The 18,542-nt window shown below is 53.3% G+C and overlaps 1 protein-coding gene across 1 annotated transcript in view; it reads left to right on the forward strand.

The window, feature by feature from the left end:
* RAB11FIP5 (RAB11 family interacting protein 5) overlaps positions 1-18,542 on the forward strand; it is a 36,326-nt gene that overhangs the window by 9,574 nt on the left and 8,210 nt on the right. The window contains 2 exon segments of the mRNA XM_079941249.1: positions 11,155-11,591; positions 11,724-12,399. Coding sequence (XP_079797375.1) covers positions 11,155-11,591; positions 11,724-12,399 — 1,113 coding nt within the window.

Raw genomic sequence — 18,542 nt, forward strand, 5'->3', positions numbered from 1 at the left:
TACAGCATTTTTGTAAGCCAGAATGCCAATTTATTAATTTATGATGAGAAATAACTGCTGAGGCACAAGGAGTTGCCTGGGTCAGCCTGGCCGTGGGAACTGTCCTGGGTTGGCTGGCTCTGTGCTGGTTTCTGCTGCCTTGCCCCTCTGCTGCCCCTTTCCCTGCTGTCCTTTGCTCTTCCTACAGCACAGCAGCCATAGGTTTTATCCTTGTTTCCTACCCTGTAGTGCTCTTCCAGGCCCAGAATAAGGCTATAGCTCTTTAGCATGATGTTTGGGGCAGTCTTCTCTGCTCCAAAGCACCTTTTTACCCATCTTCACCTCTCCAGCCCTGGGCATCTGTGTATTCTTTTCCTCCCACCTGGAGTGTCTCTTCACCTGCCTCCTTGCCTCCTGACCCATTGTTCAAGGCCCAGTATAAATGTTACATCTGTCAATGAAAATCATCAATAAGCAACCTATAATAAGGATAGAAAAGAGTTTTCTTTGAGCCAAACTGAGGACTAGCCTGGATGCCCACTTCCCAGATTACTCTGAGAAACTGCTCCAGAGAAGCATGGTTTCCAGCACAGTTTTATATCTTCTCAGAACAAAGAACATTAAATAAGTCAGGGATACTGTACATTTCAAGAAATCACACACACGCACAGAGATCAGCATCATGTACACAGCAAGTCAGCATGACCTTGCACCTGGGAAAGGAGTCTTATCAAAGGAGTACCAGCATTGGTGTCCCAGGAAGATAAGCATTTAATCTTTACTTTTAAAGAATGGACATTCTTTACTTTTGGTCACTGTTTCCTTTTCTCTAATAATTAAAGCAGATGTACAATGTAGGTTTGATAGGCCACAAACAGGCTATTTTAGTTAGCATAAGATTCAAGTTAACTCACAGATAAGCCAGAATGACCTCCCTATATCTCAATATGTGAAAATTTCTTTTATCATGTCCTTCACTACTCCTCCCAAAATTGTCTTCTCTTTAACCTTCCTGTGCATTTTATTTGTGCATTTTTGTGGTGTTAATCACCTTCTTCCTTTATTTATGTAGCTATCTTATTTCCCACCAAGATGTAAGCTTCTCGAGGACACTCCCTTTCTTATTCTGGCAAATACTTGGGAAACGTTTTGAGCCTGGCTGAGGCCTTCTCTGGTTGGTTGGGATTTCAGTGGCGAGTTCCCTGTGCCTCTGAGACTTTGTGAGTGTCAGGATGAGCTGTCAGGATCTCACACGCCACGCCCTGTGCTGAGGCTACTGAGATGAGTAGATAGTTAGCACAAGGCTCAGGGATTCAACCAGGAGCAGGGCTCAGTCATAGGACAGGGAGAAAAAAGCCTGTGTCCTGGCCCAAGGCTACCCGCTGACCTCCACAGGGATCTAATAGAAAGACCCTGTTAGTCTCAAGTGGGACCAGAAGGGGAGTATAGATGAGTCAATAGGTGTTTCTAACCATCTCCAACAGATGCGGGTGCTTATTATTATTATTTTTTAAATAAATTTATTTATTTTATTTTTGGCTGCGTTGGGTGTTCGTTGCTGTGCGCGGGCTTTCTCTAGTTGCGGCGAGCTGGGGCTACTCTTTGTTGCGGTACACGGACTTCTCATCGCAGTGGCTTCTCTTGTTGTGGAGCACGGGCTCTAGGCACGCAGGCTTCAGTAGTTGTGGCACATGGGCTCAGTAGTTGTGGCTCACGGGCTCTAGAGCGCAGGCTCAGTAGTTGTGGAGCACGGGCTTAGTTGCTCCGTGGCATGTGGGATCTTCCCGGACCAGGGCTCAAACCCGTGTCCCCTGCATTGGCAGGCGGATTCTTAACCACTGTGCCACCAGGGAAGCCCCACGGGTGCTTTTTAAAAAACATAATCATGATGCTTGTATCACACACACAAAATCAACAGTTCCTTAATAACCATCCAATCAATATCCAGTCCATATTTAAATTCCCTTAATATCAGAACTGTCTCTTCATAGGTGGTTTGTTGAATCAGGATCCAAACAGGGCTCCCTTCCATACTGTGCCTGGCTGTTAAGTCTCCCAGGGTAACAGTTCCCTCTTGTTTCATACCCTTACCTGATGGAGGAGCTGAATCACTTGTCCTTGAGAACATCCCACATTGTAGCTGATGGGTTTCTGCCAAAGCAGAAATTGCGGGGCCTTGGGAGCCTGGGGAAACGGGGACAGGGTGAACAGTCTCTGAAGGCTTCAGGCCTTTTGAGAGCAAATGATTTCATCAATACAGTGTTGCTTGAAGTGGCTGATGGCTGGCTGGCCTGGATTTTAGGAAATTGGGTTAGATTGTTATGTCCATCAGAATGTTATGGACAGATATCTTGGTGTCTTCTCCTAGAGTTTTCCCCAGCATCTACTTTCTGAGTTGCAGTCTCTTCCCCTCTGGAACCCTGCAGCCCCTGTTTGTACTGACTCCCTAGAGAAGCTGGATGGGGAGAGTGAGGCCAGGAAAGGAGAAATGGATCAGTATGTCTTTCCTTCACGTTGGTTCTTCACTTTTCATTCTAGAAGATTCTCCAGCTAGTACACTGGGCAGCACAACTGTCTTCCTAGGGCCTCTTGGCTTCCTTTGTCTTGGGGTGGGGTTCAATTCCTACAACTGTCAGATTTGCAAGCCCCTCATCCCCAGCATGGTGGGAGCTGTTCCCTAGCCTGAGGTAAGACCTGTCTCTGAAGAGGCCAGGGCAGCCACTGCCAGAAGAGAGAAGCTGCAGACCTGGTGGGCTGTAGCCAGAGCAGGTAAGGCTCAGGTGAGCACCAGCCCAGTTACGTTGGAGATTGTGGTATTGGGGACATGAGGAAAACAAGCTACAGGAGCAGCCTGCTCCCTGACTAGCAGGTGCACCCAGCTGTTTTTGTTTCTCCGGAGTCACCTTCATTGGCATGCAGGGTGTTTGAGGGTCAGACCGAGCACTGTGGCGTGACGCCCGGGAGCCGCAGGGCCTTTGGCCAGTTCCTCGCCCCTTACCGGCCCCTGCAAGGCCCTCTCATACCCAGTGGGACATGAGGTGCAGTATCTGTCATCTGATTTGGATCTCAGCCTGGGAGCCGTGCGTTGGGGCCAGAAGGGGAAGACATGCACTCAAGTGTGTGTTTTGCAGTGAGCCTTACAGAGGCAGCGCATCCCAAGCAGTGAGAGTGGCACCGCCCAGCTCCTTCTCTGGGAACTACATTCAGCACCTCACATCAAGCCCTCGCCTTAGCTTTGAACTGTATCTGTAAGCATCTGTGCTTTATCTTTATTTATTTTGTGCATCCGTTAGCAAGATGTGTCCTAAGGTAACTGCTTCTTCACTTTATGCCGTTTCAGCTTATGAAAGGTTTCATAGGAATGCTCCACTTTTGGATAGCAGGGGAAACCTGTAACTTTAAAGTTCAAAGTAGTGATGAGTATAAACAATATTTTGCGACATCTGCAGCAACTGTAATGTGGCATGAAAATACCGGTTTCTCTTGGTGACATATTCATAGGTACTGCTGCTATACCACTACTGTTGCAAAAATTCATAATTGAAAGAAATACTAAATTTCAGTTAGAGATTAGGGGAAATAAAGATGTAATTTTTCTCCCGTCTAACACAGACCCCCTGTTTTAGAGAAATCCTTTGATTGGGCAGGGACATGGGGTTTCTGGGCCCGGTGTGTGGTGTATTGCACTTGCAGAGGGAGGCATTCTAGTGCAGTGGTCAAGGCCGGAGGCCCTGGAGACAGGGAGCCTGGGTTCAAATCCTGGTTCCCTGTGTACTAAAAAGAAGCATCTGACTTAACCCTATGCACTTCTCTCTGCCCTAGTGTTTGCATCTGCTAAAATATATAAGAACTAACACTTGTGTGGCGCTTCCTGTGTGCCAGGCCCTGTTCTGAGTGCTTCACCTGTAATCTATGCAATTGTCAGAGTGGTCTTGTGAGGGGATTGGACACCCATTACCCCCATTTTATAGGCAGGTGTGGAAATGCATAGAGACTGGGTGACCCACTCCAGGTCGCACAGCTGGCGTGTGGTGGGCTGGGGCTTACGCCAGGCAGCCCTGGCTCTAGAGTCCATGCTGGAGCCACTCTGAGGCCTGCTTCCCACACCTGCCTCCTGGGGCTGTTAAGAGGATGACTGGGATCTGATTTGGTGTGTTGAGTGCTTAGTATAGCGCCTGCACACAGTAGGTGCTAAAAGAGAGGTATGGTTGTTAATGGTGATGAGATTAGGGCCATAGTGATGGGCTAGAGTGGGGTCAACACCCGACCTCCATTCAGGAAGTGGGCACTTCCCGAATCTGGTTGGTGTATTCTATCAGGGAAGTTACTGAGATTCTTTGCTCAGGAATAGGGGATGAGGGCTTCAGGGTTAAAGAAGGTGCCCTTTTGGAACTGTCTGTCCCCATGAAGCCTGGCACGTGGCTCCTTCCTCAGGAGGCTCTTTTTGGGGACAGGGGGCACCCTCTTTGCTCTGGGAGCTTCTGGTCTCATGGTTAAGACCTGTGGGTTTGTGATGATAGAAACATTACACAGTTGTTCAGTTGTGAACAGGGACAAACAAGTTCCTAAGTTAATTCATAGATTAATTTGTTAGTTCATTGAAAATATATTTGAGTGACCACTCTTTTAAGTCTGGTGACACACAGATGAGCAGAATAAAGTTCCTGCCTGTAGAGCAGCGGAAGACAGCCATTAAACAGCCGTGTATACATACATCATTTTACTGTGTGGGATACACACACACACACACACACACACACACACCCTGTGTCAGGTAGTATTAATTATGTTAAAGAAATAAACTGGGTAAGGGGCAGCTGTAGTTGGGGTACTCAGGGAAGACTAAGGAGATTCAGATGAACTGAGACCTGATGTGAGTGAGTAAGTGAGTGAACTGTGGCCTGAAGATCTGGGCCTGTGTCTCAGGCAGAGGGAAAAGCAAGAGCAGTGGCCTGGAGATGGGAACACTGAAGGCCAGTGTGGGATGAGAAATGCAGAGAATCAGAAGACCCGGCACCCAAAGGATGAGCCCTTTCCGCCATGCTGAGGAGTGGGGTGTGATGTGCTCCAGTTTCACCTGCCTGCTGGGTGAAGCATGGATGGCAGGGAGGCAGGTGAGCAGGGAACTGTAATGTTCAGCAGGGAGATGTTGGTGGACTGTACTGTAGGGTGACAGTGGTGAGAGGGGTTGAATTCTGGGTATAATTGGTTGGTAGAGCTAAGTTTAGATGTGGGGTGTGAGGGGGAAAAAGAGACAAGGATGGTTCCTGGGTTAGGAGTGTGAAATAAATGATGTGTGGAGGCTTAGGAAGGGGCACCATTATTTGGGTCTTAAGCTGAACTTTGCACTGATAATGTTACCGAACCGAACTCAGGTCTGCTTGCCTGACGTGTAGCAAAGCCAATCTACTGACACTGAGTTGTGGTGAAGGAAAGTACAGTGTTTATTTTCAGGGCACCAAGCAAGGAGAATAGCCAGCTCATGCTCAAAAGACCTGAACTCCCTGATGGCTTTCAGGCAAGGATTTTTAAAGACTGTGCTAGGGGAGAGGGTCATAGGATGCCTGATTAGCTCATGGACCTTCTTCTGGTTAGTTGGTGGTGAGGTAACAGGATGATGTTTTGGGAATCTCAGTCATCAACCTTCTGGTTCCAACCAGTCTGGGGTCTACATGCTTGTGGTCAGCAAGTCGTCACCATCCTCTACCAGATTGGGGAGGGGTCTTAGTTTCTGCAGAACATCTCACAGATAGGCATCAGATTGTTATCTACATCCCTTCTGGAGGAACTCCTGAAGTCTTGCAGCTCTGTCGTTCTAATCATTAACTACTTGAGTCTGCTCTTTGGAACTCAGCGAAGGCCTAGGAGACTAAAGCCTTTTTTTCTTCTACAAACAAGAAACAGGGGACACAGAGGGGCTTTTGTGTCCCAGAAGGCCCCGCAGAGTCCTGCTTGGTTTCAGTTTCTCTTTTTCTTTGATACTCCTCAATCCTGAGGGGAGCAGGGGCAGGACAAGGAAGGGAATAAAGTTTTGAATAGAGAGATTAATCATAAACTCAGCAGGTTAACTCAGTTTTAAGGGGACCCATTTCAATAAGAACTGGAGACAGGTCAGGTGTGTGCCTGGGCCTGTGGCTCTCAAGGGCCCAGCACCCCCAGAGTGACAGGAGCCACCCTGGCACTTACATGTGTGTGTTTGACATCTGCCCTAGGTCTGCTTCTCAGAGTGTTGAGATTTTTCAGTTATACTATGTGGCAGCTGTTAGCTAGCCCGGCTCTGTTTACTGAGAAATGGGTGGAGTGCTGGGTATGGTGGGCCTGGGAGCCCCACTAGCAGGAATAACTAGGGCCATAATCTTGGTTAACAGGTGAGGCAACTACCTCCTCCCTTTATCCCCCCTTTGTCTTCTGCCCCTGCAGAGGGTGGGGGTGGGGCTGGTCCCGCAGGGTAGGAGGCTGAGGGCTCCTAAGTCCACACTGGGCCTGCTGAACTTTGTCAGGCAGAGGGAGCCTGGGGGAGGTACGGCGGCCGAGCAAGGGCCCTTTTAGAGCTTTTCTGTGGTTCTGCATCTGCTGGGGGAGGCTTGACTGCTCTCAGACATGGTTTTAGTGGCCTGGGGACAGGACAAAACCCCGAGGTTCCCTTAGTGACCTTTCAGGGCTCCATCCTCCTGCGATTGTGCCAACCCTTTGAAGGGGGTTCCGGCCTTCATACGCCACCTCCTTGCCTCTTTGGGCCTCTGTGGTGTACCTTTTCCAGCCTCTGTCCTCTCAGGGTGTCTGGAGGCCCAACGTTTGCATTCAGCTTGATGACAAATGCTGTCCGTCGAAGGTTAAGAACGTGGGCTGGGAGTCAGGCAATCTTCATGTTCTAGTTCCGACTGTATCACTTACTAGCTGTTTGACCTTGGGCAAGTCACAAACCTTCTCTGTAACTTAGTTTCCTCACCCACATAGTGGGGATAATGGATCTCGTCTCCTGGACTGTGTGGATAGTAAAAGAGGTACAGAGTTTGGCACACAGTGAGCATGCAGTAAGTCTAGCTCTGCTGATTCTATAGCACCAGTCATTTGTCCTGCCTCTCAGGTGTGGTCCACAGGCCAGCAGCAGCCCTGGCATCCCCTGGAAGCTGGGTAGAAATGGAGCCTCTCAGGCCCATCTGCACCCATTGCATCAGAATCTGCATTTTTACCAGACTCAGCGATCCTTTTGTACTTTGCAGTTTGAGAAGCGCTGTTGTATGTCACTCCTGAAGAGCAGCGTCTGTAGCGGCACATACCTCTTACATGCAAGGAATTTTCCCTTACTGCTCCTTTCCTGATGGAGCATGTCTTGGCTGCAGTCATACCTGGGACAAGTCCCAGATAATGATCATCTTTGTCAAAACCTGTTTCCTGAGCACACGCTTCCTGGGCTTTGGGGAGTTCAGGTGCTCAGACAGTGCAGGGGTTGAGGTGGGTGCCATGTAGGTGGAACAGTTCAGTACCTGCAGTGAAGGATGTGCAGGTTGTTGTTTTACATTCTGTAGGGGCTGAAGAATCTAGGCTTTGAGAGCTGAGTGCGTGTCAGGGAAATTGTACTGGGGCAGAATCACTGTCCTTCTTCCTGTCCTGGTGAGTGCTGTTTCAAAAGCAGCTTTGTGGAATAGAGGCCTTGTTCATTTTAGCACTCTTTATTCATAGAAAGTACTTATTGATGCCTGATCCTCCCCCATGTATGTGTTCCTTTGATAATTTGTCCCGGGTTGGGGGAGGGGGAGAGAGATGAGGGTTTCTAGGGTCAGTTCTCTCGGAAGAAGTGGGTTCAGTGGACTTTGGAAGGCAAGCCTTGGCTGGGCAGGGGAGAGACGCAGGTTTCTTCTGTGTAACAATTGAGTGTCCTTGATGATATACCCAGGTGGAGGGAAAGTTGGCCTCTGATCCATGAAGTGATGTAGAGCAGGCAGGGGACTGTCCTACTGTGGTTCTCACACTGGGTCTGATGAATTCAGTCACCTGAGGAGGTACTCCCTTCCACCTTGAAATGTAGATTTCTAGGCCTGGCCTTTCTAATTCAGTAGGTTTTAGGTTGTATCTTGGTATGAATAGATAAAAAAGAAATCCCGCACTGATAGCCACCATCTAGATATGTGCTGGGGCCGTGGTCAAATCCTAATTGGTTTTGGCCAGGTCTCAGCCACGGATGGGAGTGACAGGCCTTGGTCCACAAGCTGTTGGTTGTGTGGCCTTGCCGTCACCATCTCAGCCTGTCACACTTCTGGGAGAAGCCCTGCTCCAAGTAGCTGGCAGGGTCCAATGAGTCCTGCCCCTGACTGATAGGGAGACAGATGGCAACAGTGACTGAGGGTCCAGAGGCAGGTCCCAGCCATTCTCAGCCTCACTCTGCTCTGGATGGGGGAATCTCAGAAAATGGTGAGGAAAGTCTTCTTTTCCCTCCTGGCCTCCCTGAAAAGCAAGTCCAGAGAAGAACCCCAAAATCCCTGGGGAAGAGCAGGGGAAGCAGAAGTGACCTTATGGGGAGGGGGTTGGGAAGGGCGGGGGACAAGGATCCTTTGGGCCGAGGACCTGAGCCTCAGCTGGGCTAGTAATGTAATGCATCCTCTTTCATCGAGGGGTCGGAGGGAGAGGCGAGGAGCCTATTCTGTCTCAGCCAACTGAGAGGATAAGATAGGAACGGGAATTTTCTTTTGTCTCTTTTTCCTATTACGATAGTAATATATGGCTCTTATAAAAAATTCAAACAGGACAAAAGTAGGCAATGCGGGAAGTGATAGTTCCCTGCAACCTCACCCCGCAGAGATAACCAGTGTTACTGCTGTGGTGTGTGGAGTGTGACCAGCTGGGGCTCAGGACCCGTGACCCTTATGCCCAAGTGAAGGATGTCTGTGCTTGCGGATTCCCGTCGCTCAGGGCTTGGTGGGCCTGCAGCTGGAGTCCATATACTTCTCTTTGCCCCACCTCCCAGAATCTTTCTGTGCTAAATGAGGCCTGGTCCAGGTTTGGCCAAGGTGACTTGGCCTTGAAAGAGTTAAGGGGTCAGGCCCAAAGTGGACGTTGGGTTGGGAAAGCAGGGGTGTGAGGATGTCGATGCTAGCTGGTTTGTCTTTCTATTAAATGTCTCCTTGTGCCCCCAGACACATCCTCACACGCATCCCGTCAGTCTGTCTCTCAGCTCTCTTCTCCGCTCCCTGCCCCTCCTCCCCCATCTTTCCTCCCTGTGCCTACTCATCACGAGAGCGGCACGTAAACACCCACACACCCTCTGAGCGTAGCCCTCCGCCGTCCCTGCTTGTGCCGCCGTCTGTCCTGACCCAGACTTAGTGGGAGTGGTCTCTCAGGTTTGGGAGGGAAAACCAACAGCCCAGGTTCCCTTCACTTAGGCCATCCAGTGGTCCCCAAGCAGAGGCTGGATGCATAGCCCGCAGTGGACACCTAAGAGGTTAGTCATGGTGGACTCTTCCAAAGGGATGCAATTGGAAGTGTCTCTGGGAAGACCTTTTCTTTTCTTTTTTTTTTTTTTTAAAGTCACAGCATTTAAACCCACCACCACCACCAAGCCCTTGCAGTGACTTATTTCTGGACATTTGGATGTGCAGGGACTTTCATACAAAAGACCTCCCGCTTAATGTCCGTGAGAAGCTCAAGGAGCTGGTGTTGTGGGGTGAGCGGATCTTAGGTGGGAGATGACCACCACAGCATGGACTGAGGCGTGTGGGGTGTGGTACAGTGTGTAGTGTTTGTGTGTGGTGTGGTGTGTGTGTCCTCTGAGGGACTCGGTCGGAGCCCTTCAGTGACCAATCTGACCGCCTCCACCGGGCTTTATTCCACGTTCATGCCTGGTTGGCTGAGTCCAGAATTCTATGCTGGAAGCTTTTCCTTCAGAATTTTGAAGGCATGACTCCAGATGGTGCCCAGTGTTACTGATGAGGACCTGATGCTATTCTAATTCCTGAATGTACAAACCTGTCTCCCCTCTTTGGAAACCTTCAGGGTCTCCTGAATGTACAAACCTGGTGCTCTGAAACCTTGCAGTGATACCTGCTGGCTGGGTCTTTCCTCGTTCACTGTGCTGCCTGCTTGTGGGCCCTTTTGTGCTGGTGCTCATGTCCTTCAGGAGAACTTTCTTGTATTGTTTCTTTCATGATCTCTTGCTCATTGTGTTCTCTGTGTGCTCACTGTGTCTTCTTTTTTTAATTAATAGAGTTTAGTTTTAGTTTTAGGTTTACAGAAAAACAAGTGGAAAGTACAGAGAGCTTCCGTATATATTCCCTCACACCCCCTCCTGCTCTAGTTTCCTCTATTATTAACCTCTTACATTAGTGTGGTACATTTGTTATGAATGATGAGCCAATAGCAATACATTATTATTAATTAGAGTCTCCTTCCTGGCTGCTTGTTCTTGGATAAGTTACTTCACCGCAGAGCTTTGACCTCCTGATCTGTAAAATCCCAGGTTTGTTGTGAGGTGTAAATGGAAGGGAGATGAGCACCCCCGCATTCCTTTGTCACACACGGCAGATGCTTACAGATGAGTGAGTGCTCTTTCCCTTCCCTGGGTCTCTTGCTTAAGGCCCGTTTATGCCTTCTTGTCTGTTCCTCCAGCTTGCAGAGGTGTTCCTGGCAGGGCTTGGGGTGAGTAAATGAGCGGGTGAGGTGTGTGTGTGTGTGTGTGTGTACATGCACTAGTGTTCCTGGCCCTGGGCCTCTGGGTGAGCTGTTCTTTCCTGGACTCACTGGTGGCTCAGAGCAGAGCTTAGGCTGGGACTAGCCAAAGGAGATGATGTAAATGGGAAAATGTGGGTAGGTGTGTCTGTACCTGGGGCCTGGAGTTGAAAGGGTTCCTCTCAGACCCAGCCTTGCTGCTCTGGGCCTCAGAGTTTCAAATGTAGGGGGCTGGGGCAGGGGAGGTCTCTGAGCTCCAGGGAAGGTGCCGGGTCAGGAGGGTCACTTGGCTGCCCTGCCTGGTAGTGCCGAAGAGCTTCCCCCACGTGGGATGTGGTTTCCTTCATCACGGAAAAGTTGTGGGTAGTTTCTTAGCTGTTCTTGTGGCCTGGAAGGCGGCAGGGCTTATGTGTCAGAGCAGAAGCCTGTGTGGGGAGGCTGTCGTGGCTCCTGAAGCAGAGAGGGGCTCTGAGACGTACCTGTGACCGGAGCCCCGGCACCCCCTTCTCACAGGTGGTACAAGCTGCACTCGAAGGCAGGCAAGAAGGAGAAGGAGCGTGGAGAGATCCAGGTCAGCATCCAGTTCACGCGCAACAACCTCAGCGCCAGCATGTTTGACCTGTCCGTGAAGGACAAGCCTCGGTCCCCCTTCAGTAGGATCAAGGACAAGATGAAGGGCAAGAAGAAGTTTGATCTGGAATCCGCCTCTGCCATCCTCCCAAGCAGCGCCCTGGAGGACCCCGAGCTGGGCAGCCTGAGCAAGATGGGCAAAGCCAAAGGCTTCTTCCTCCGCAACAAGCTGCGGAAGTCTTCCCTGACCCAGTCCAACACCTCGCTAGGTTCGGACAGCACCCTGTCCTCAGCCAGTGGGACCCTGGCCTACCAGGGCCCTGGGGCCGAGCTCCTCACCCGCTCGCCCAGCCGCAGCAGCTGGCTGTCCTCCGAAGGGGGTGAGTGGGGAGGGGGGAGGAGGGGAGGGGAGGGGAGGGGAGGGGAGGGGGGCAGTGCGGGCTCTCCCCTCAGGTGTAGGGAAGGCCGGGCCGGGCAGCGGGCTTCTAACTCGGCGTGTGCTTCCTTTCCAGGCAGGGACTCGGCACAGTCCCCCAAGTCGCTCACCCATAAAAGGACGTACAGCGATGAGGCCAGCCAGGTGCGAGCCGCTCCTCCCCGGGCCCTTCTTGACCTTCAGGGCCACCTTGACGGGGCCTCCCGCTCCTCTCTCTGCGTCAACGGGAGCCACATTTACACTGAGGAGCCCCAGGGGCCCCTGCGGCACCGCAGCTCCATCTCTGGCCCCCTGCACACTGTCTCCTCCCGGCCCTCTGAGGAGGGGCCGCGCTCTGCGGATGACTCCTGGGGCAGAGGCAGCCGCCGCACCGGCAGCTCAGAGGCGGTGCCTGGACAGGAGGAGCTGAGCTCGCAGGTGCTGGCCGTCGGGGCCCGCTGCTCTGGAGAGGAGGAGGGGGCCTGGCCCTCAGAGGGGAGGCCAGTGCAGGTCGCCACACCTATGGTGGCCTCCTCTGAGGCTGTGGCCGAGAAGGAGGGAGCCCGGAAGGAGGAGCGGAAGCCCCGGATGGGCCTTTTCCACCATCACCACCAGGGGCTGAGTCGGAGCGAGATGGGGCGCCGAGGCTCTCTGGGGGAGAAGGGGGTTCCCACTCTGGGGGCCTCCCCACACCACTCGTCCAGTGGGGAGGAAAAGGCCAAAAGTAGCTGGTTTGGCTTGAGAGAAGCCAAGGAACCAACTCAGAAACCCAGGTACGTCCTTGGCAAGACCAGCTTTGATCCCTGGGGTGGATGCTGGGGTATTTGCACCGAACCCCGGGGCAGGGAGAATGGGGCAGGATGGGACCCTTGGGCAGGCTGCTGGGGCTCTGGCTTTGCATGGTTGAGCGGGGAACCCTGTCTCCCTAAGCCGCGGCTTGTTGTCTGCACGTGGACGCAGGTGAGTTGAAGGGCACAGCGCTCTGGGGGTCCCGTGGGCCTCACTTCCTGAGTTGGCACACCCATCCCCTGCGGGAGGGGGAGGAATAGGACAAAAGCAGGAAAGGCTGTTTGTATGAATTCTTTGCTTCCCAACCTCTACCTCTTGCCCCCTGGCCTCGAGGTCACCAAGCTTTGGCAGGTAGAGAGGTGGGGACCAAGGACTCACCTCAGACTTCCCCCACCCTTTCCGAAGCTAGATGGCTTCACACCAGCCGTCCCAGCTGTCTCTGTGCTCTCTTCTCTCTGAGAGATGGGAGTTGAGTAATTGATGTGTCCACCCCCTCCCCTGTACACTCACCCCCGGTTGCTCCCCGGCCTTGGCCGGAGGCTGTGGGCAGCTCCCCTGAAATCTGTGACCTACCCTGTGTCCTTAGAGACTCCTGGGGCTCTGGCCCTCTCTGGTGTCTCTTGGTCTTGGGGTATGGCAAGTGCTGATGGCGGCTGCTCTGTTTTGAATATGCTGAGTCCCACCTGGGAGAGGAATGCAGGAGTCCTTCAGCCTAGGCCTGGGACAGAGTCCCTAGCCCTCACCCTGGCCCTCTGATCTCCTCCTAAGTTGGAGCCAGCGGAGGCTGCTTCACTATCCAGCAGGGCCCAGGGAGGGGCTCTGGGCTTTGGCCAGGAGCAGGTGTTCCCCCCTGCCAAGGGCCCAGGGCCAGCCCTGGACAGGAGCATCTGTGACAACCCCAGCCAGTGTGGCAAGGGCGGCTGTTACTGTCCTGTCAGCAAGCCTGCCTGTCCCCATCAGTGGCTATGTGGGCCGGAGGCCGGGTGGGAAGAGTGGGCGCAGTGGTAAAGGGCCAGGAGATAGGGCAAAGGGAGGGGCCCTAAACCTCTTCCCCAGCAGAGGGGAGAAGACTCCTGAAGTCCTGGTTCTTTTCTTGCCCTGTGAAATTCTGAGTTTGCTCAGAGGACCGGGGAGAGAAACGCAGGGCCTTTGAGGTTTGAGCCCTGGCCGCCTGGCGGCTCTCCGTACAGCCTCATCGATGGGTGTGTGGGGTGGATCAGTCTCTGGGTGATGTCTCCCCTGCTTAGGAGAGCTTCGGTTCCCTACTGCCCAGCCCTCCTCACCGGAGCCCAGGGGAACTGCTGGCTACCTGCAGCCTAGAGGAAGAAGGGGATGCCCAGGCTGAGCTGGTGGCCCTGTGACAACTCATAGATTGTAGGTGGTGTGGTGGAGGGAGGGGCACAGACCGTGGGCTCAGTGCTGTTGTCCATGGGGTGTCTCTGGGCCTCTTCCAGGGTGGGATGGATGTGGGGGACATTTCTCTGTGAGGCTGTTTCTAGGCGAGTGCCAGGCTTTGGGCTCGAGCTCTGCAGGCCATGACAGTGATGTTGCGGTTGCCGTTGCTGGTGCTTACAGCCTCTGTTTTCCTTGTTTCTCCATGTCTCCTAATGGCCTTTCAGAGGCAAGAGAAGTTGGGTGATGGACGAACATAAGGGAGCTGAGGGTTTTGCCCTTCTCGTACTTGAATTCCGAGCTCGTCCTCTGCAGGTTGGAGGGCAGATGGGGCCTCCTGCCCTCCCTGGGACCCATTTGCTTACAGTGGCTGAAGGGGCAGGCTCTGTGGCCTTGCCTCCAGGCAGGGTGGGAGGGACTATTCTTGGGGTGCAGTGACCTGGCCTGCAGAGGTGTGAGACCTGGACATTAAGCCCTGTCAGCATCACGCTGGCCCTGTGTGCCTCGGAGGGAAGGGCTGGCCTGGAAGAAACCACCCTTGGTGCTTGCCCAGAGGTCTTGGGGCCTTTGAGGAGAGAATAAGAGGTGAGCTGACTTGCGGCAGGAAGCCATAAGTTGGACACCTAGAACTGGAGTGACCGAATGTAGCTGCGAGACACCCAAGGGGATCCTGTCCACAGGTCCAGAGGTTTGGGTGCCTCTGCCCCGGGGCTACCATTGCAGATTGCTGGGTGTTCCTCACTAGGCAGGGCAGCGGCGCCCTCTAGTGTTCCCACATTGCACTGAGGCCCCGTGCAGAGGCCAGAAGCAGTATGTGCTGTGCGCAGTATCCAGAGAAAAAACTGTTGCTGTTGGAGAAGGCAGCAGCTGGGAGAGGCCAGGAAGATGGTCCTCCTGTTCCTCCTGACCTGTCCCTCATCTGCCAGGTCCCATGACTGTTGCACTAGCCCCCACCAGCATGTGGGCGGGGGGCTGGGGAATGGCTGGTTGAGGTTTGGGCCACAGATCTCATCCCTGCTCACCAGCCCTGCTGTGAGCCATTCACCCTGAGCTGCAGCACAGGTCACTTTAGTGTGTGTTTAGGACCGTCAAGACCGTGTGTGTTGAAACCACCAGTGCCAAAACGAATTGTCTTTGTGTCTGTCCCTTTCTGACCCTTTTAGGGTATGTATAAGCTTTCTGAGAGCAGGTCATCTCAAGCTCCTGTGTTCCCTCCCCTCACACTAACCACAGAACTTTGTGCACAGTAGGAGATCAAGTGTTAGATGCAGACATTTTTTTAAATTGGGGGTAAGCATGGCCCAACACAGAGGCAAGTGTATCGTGGTGGCCTTCAGCAGTCTCTGCATCTGCCCCAGCCCCTCACCAGGTGGTGAGCAGTGAGGTCCTGATGAGCCTGGAGTGTGCGCTGGCTGCCGAGAGAGCTCGGGGTCTCAGCGGCGTTCGCAGTGGTGTAAACGTGTAACTGTGTTGTATGCCAGTGACTTAGAGTTAGTGTGGCCATAAATCCTGTTTGTGCCTGTTTTCCTGGCATAGTTAGTAGTGCCCCTTTACTCTATTAAAAACATTCTGGTTTGGAAGATAAATTATATGGTCTGCCTACTTAGAGCATGCAAGGCCCCACTGTGTCACCTCACTGTGCCCAGATGAAGGGAGAGGATGTGTCCAGTCATGTTTCCTGGACATCGGGGCACATCTCAGGCAGACACCAGGAGATGGAGCCTTAGGAGGGCTGGCTGAAGGCATTTTGGCTGGGGTGGGTATGCCTGAAAGGCTGGCTTTAGCCTTTTCAGGGAGTGCCTGTGGGAGAGTCTTTGCAGATCCACATGCCACCTCTGGGACCAATGCATGGAAATAACAAGGACACATAGCTCATCTCAGTCTAAGGAAGAGCTGTTCACCAGTGAAACCTGGCCCCTCGCTACAGAGGTGTCCTGGTGTAGTGAGTTACCTAGCAACGGCTGTGTTTAAGAAGAAGGGGGGCTGTTGGAGGGAACAGGTGATTGCTGTATTAAGTGGCAGGTTCATCCAATTGCTCTAAGGTTCTTAAGCCACAGTAAGGCCCTGAAGTTTTATTCTGTCAGGTCAAAGGGGCAGAGACATTTGGACTTCTGATTTCTTTCCCCAACTTTTGGTCCTAAAAGAGAAGATAATTCAGCATATGTTGTAGCCCCTGCTGCTTGGCGGGGGGACAGCAATGTGCTGGGCTAGCATGGTGGGTTCTGTCCTCTGAGCATACCCTGCAAAGATAACCACACATGGGAATGTGTCTCTGATCTGATCTGTGCCAGGTGGAATGGTAGGCAGGGGAATTTTTTTTTTTCTTTTGGCTGTGCCGCACAGCTTGTGGGACGGTAGTCCCCTGACCAGGGATTGAACCTGGGCCCTCAGCAGTGAGAGTGTGGAGCCCTAACCACTGGACTGCCAGGGAATTTCCGGGAGGGGACTTTTTAAAGTAAGAACTTTCAGAGTGTGCGCCTGGTGTTGAGCAAGGGTGAGGGAGGCATGGGGACAGGGGGACGTGTTACTGGGTAGGAGGGATGGACAAGAGGCTCTCAGAGGTTGTGCTGGCTCTGGGGAGGCTGCCAGGCCTGGCCCCTGGGGCACACCTTCCTCCAGGGAAAGCCCTTTGCTGGTTCCATACCAACGGGTTTGTGTGCACCTGTGGGTAGCCAGTGCGGGGAGGGTTGCCAGCCGAGCCTGGGGCTCCCAGCCCTTTCCCTGCCCTCTCCTGCCCTGCGGTTCTGACAGTCAGCCAGATTGCTGCAAGACTGTAAGAGTGAGTGGGGCCAGGCTGGGGCTGAGGGGTGTAGAGCTAAGCTTGGTGCTATTTAATGCTGATGGGGCTGCTTCTATCAGACCCCTCTGTCCACTTGTCATACAGGGCACTGGGGAGAGACAGCTCAGAGTCCCCCAGCCCTGTTCCTGGGGGCTGAGTCCTGCCGGCAGGGTTGGGCTGTGTCGGGAGTGGGTGCTCCGATGGTGGGGGTGGGCTGAGGGCAGGGTCTTGACCCACATGGTGGTGGTACGTTGCTCTCCTTGGTCCCCAAGGTAGATATATCTCGATGAAGGGAGAAAAGGGGCCTTTGGAGGTGTTGGGACTCTGGGCTCAGGATCCTCCCTCTTTCGGTGTCTTTACCGTGCCTTGACCGCAGAGGCAGAGCTGTTCTGGGAAGCCCTGGTGGGGTGGGAGAGGATGGGACTTTCTATGCCCGCCCTGGCCGGGAGTTATTGTCGGGCAGAAACAGGATTAGGAGAGTCTCTGGAAGCTAGATTCTTAAGAGAAACCCAGGGGTGGGGACTTGGCTGTGTCTTGCCTGTGAGGCTGGGCTCATAGACTCCAGCCTGTCTGGGTAGCCCACCTGTGCTGCTGGTTGAACTGGACTCCTTCCCATTGCCTGCCCCCGGTGTCTGCGGATGAGCTGGCCCTGCCTCTGCCCAGCTCTGTGTGGGACCTGCTCCGTCTGGCCCCTGGGTTCCCGGAAGAATCCTGGCTCCAGACTTCTGGGCCTCTTTCCATAGGTGCCCCTCCTACCCCAACCATCGTTCCTCGTGGGCTGATTGGTGAGGCCTGGCTTCTGGGACCTCAGGGCTCGCCCCGAGCATTTCCCCGCGGGAAGAAGCAGCTTGAGTGGAGAAGGTGGATGTGTAGGAGTTCTTCAGGATGTTTCCACCTGGGCTGGCAGGGGTCAAGGAATGGGGGTCTTGGGGCTTAGAGGGGGGCTGAAGGTGGGGGTCAAATAGCAGGCAAATCCAGGCCACTGACAGGCCCCTGAAGTCTGGGCTCAGCTGCAAGGAGCCTCAAACCATTGTCAGACTGCTGAAAGCAGGGGTGTTGGGTCCCCCTTTCCCCCTGCACTGTCTTTCTGGACTTCTGTCTGTGTCCGGGGGTTGTCCCGGGGAAGCCAAGAGCTCTAATTTTAGAGTCTATTCCTTCCCATTCCCCTCACGTCAGCTGCATGCTGTAGATAAGGTACAAGTGCAGGACATGCCCCCTCCAAGAAGACCCTGGAGGGGACACCTGAAGGCCAGCACGTATCTTGGGGAGTGTGAGTGTATTATCAAGGAGTGGATTTCCCAGGGGGGCCAGGGATCTGTGTGGGGGACCCTGGGAGGCCCCTGGTGACATCCAGAGTTGCTGCTGCTGCCTCTGCTGCCACATCCCAGCCTCTGTCTCCCCAGCAGCGTTGCTTCCAAGGCTGGCCCGTGGGTGCCCTTGGTGAGGGAGGCTGCCTGCCATGTGCCAGGCCAGGTGGATGCCTGACAGCAGACATCCTCAGCAGTGTCTTGTCCTCCTTGGCCGGTTATGGTACCCTTCCCAGAAGCGAAAAGGCCACGTCCTCTCCAGCTGACACCTTGTCCTGCCTGTTAACAGCCCCATCATTACCTCTCATTTGTGCAAGGGTTCAGGAGAACCCAGGCTGTTTCAGGAGTCAGAATGTCGGGCACCGGCTGAGTTCTGTTAGTGCTGGCTTCATCCAGCCAAATACCTGGGCCTTGCTTTTCTCTGGTCTCTTTATCCTGTCCAAGCCAGCTGGTATTTTCTTTCCTCTGTCTCAGTCCATAAAGGGATGTCAGGTGCTTTCTGGTTGGTTCTTCAGGTGTCAGTCTGGCCTCGAGTAGTCGTCAGCATGGGGTAGTAGTTGGGATCACTCCTGTTAAGTGGGATTCTTGCTCCTCGGGGTTGGTGTGAGGACCGGATGAGCTCTGCCTAGAATCTTCATCCTTGGGTGAT

The sequence above is a fragment of the Stenella coeruleoalba genome, assembly GCF_951394435.1.
Source record: "Stenella coeruleoalba genome assembly, chromosome: 13".
NCBI classification, from domain to species: Eukaryota; Metazoa; Chordata; class Mammalia; order Artiodactyla; family Delphinidae; genus Stenella; species Stenella coeruleoalba.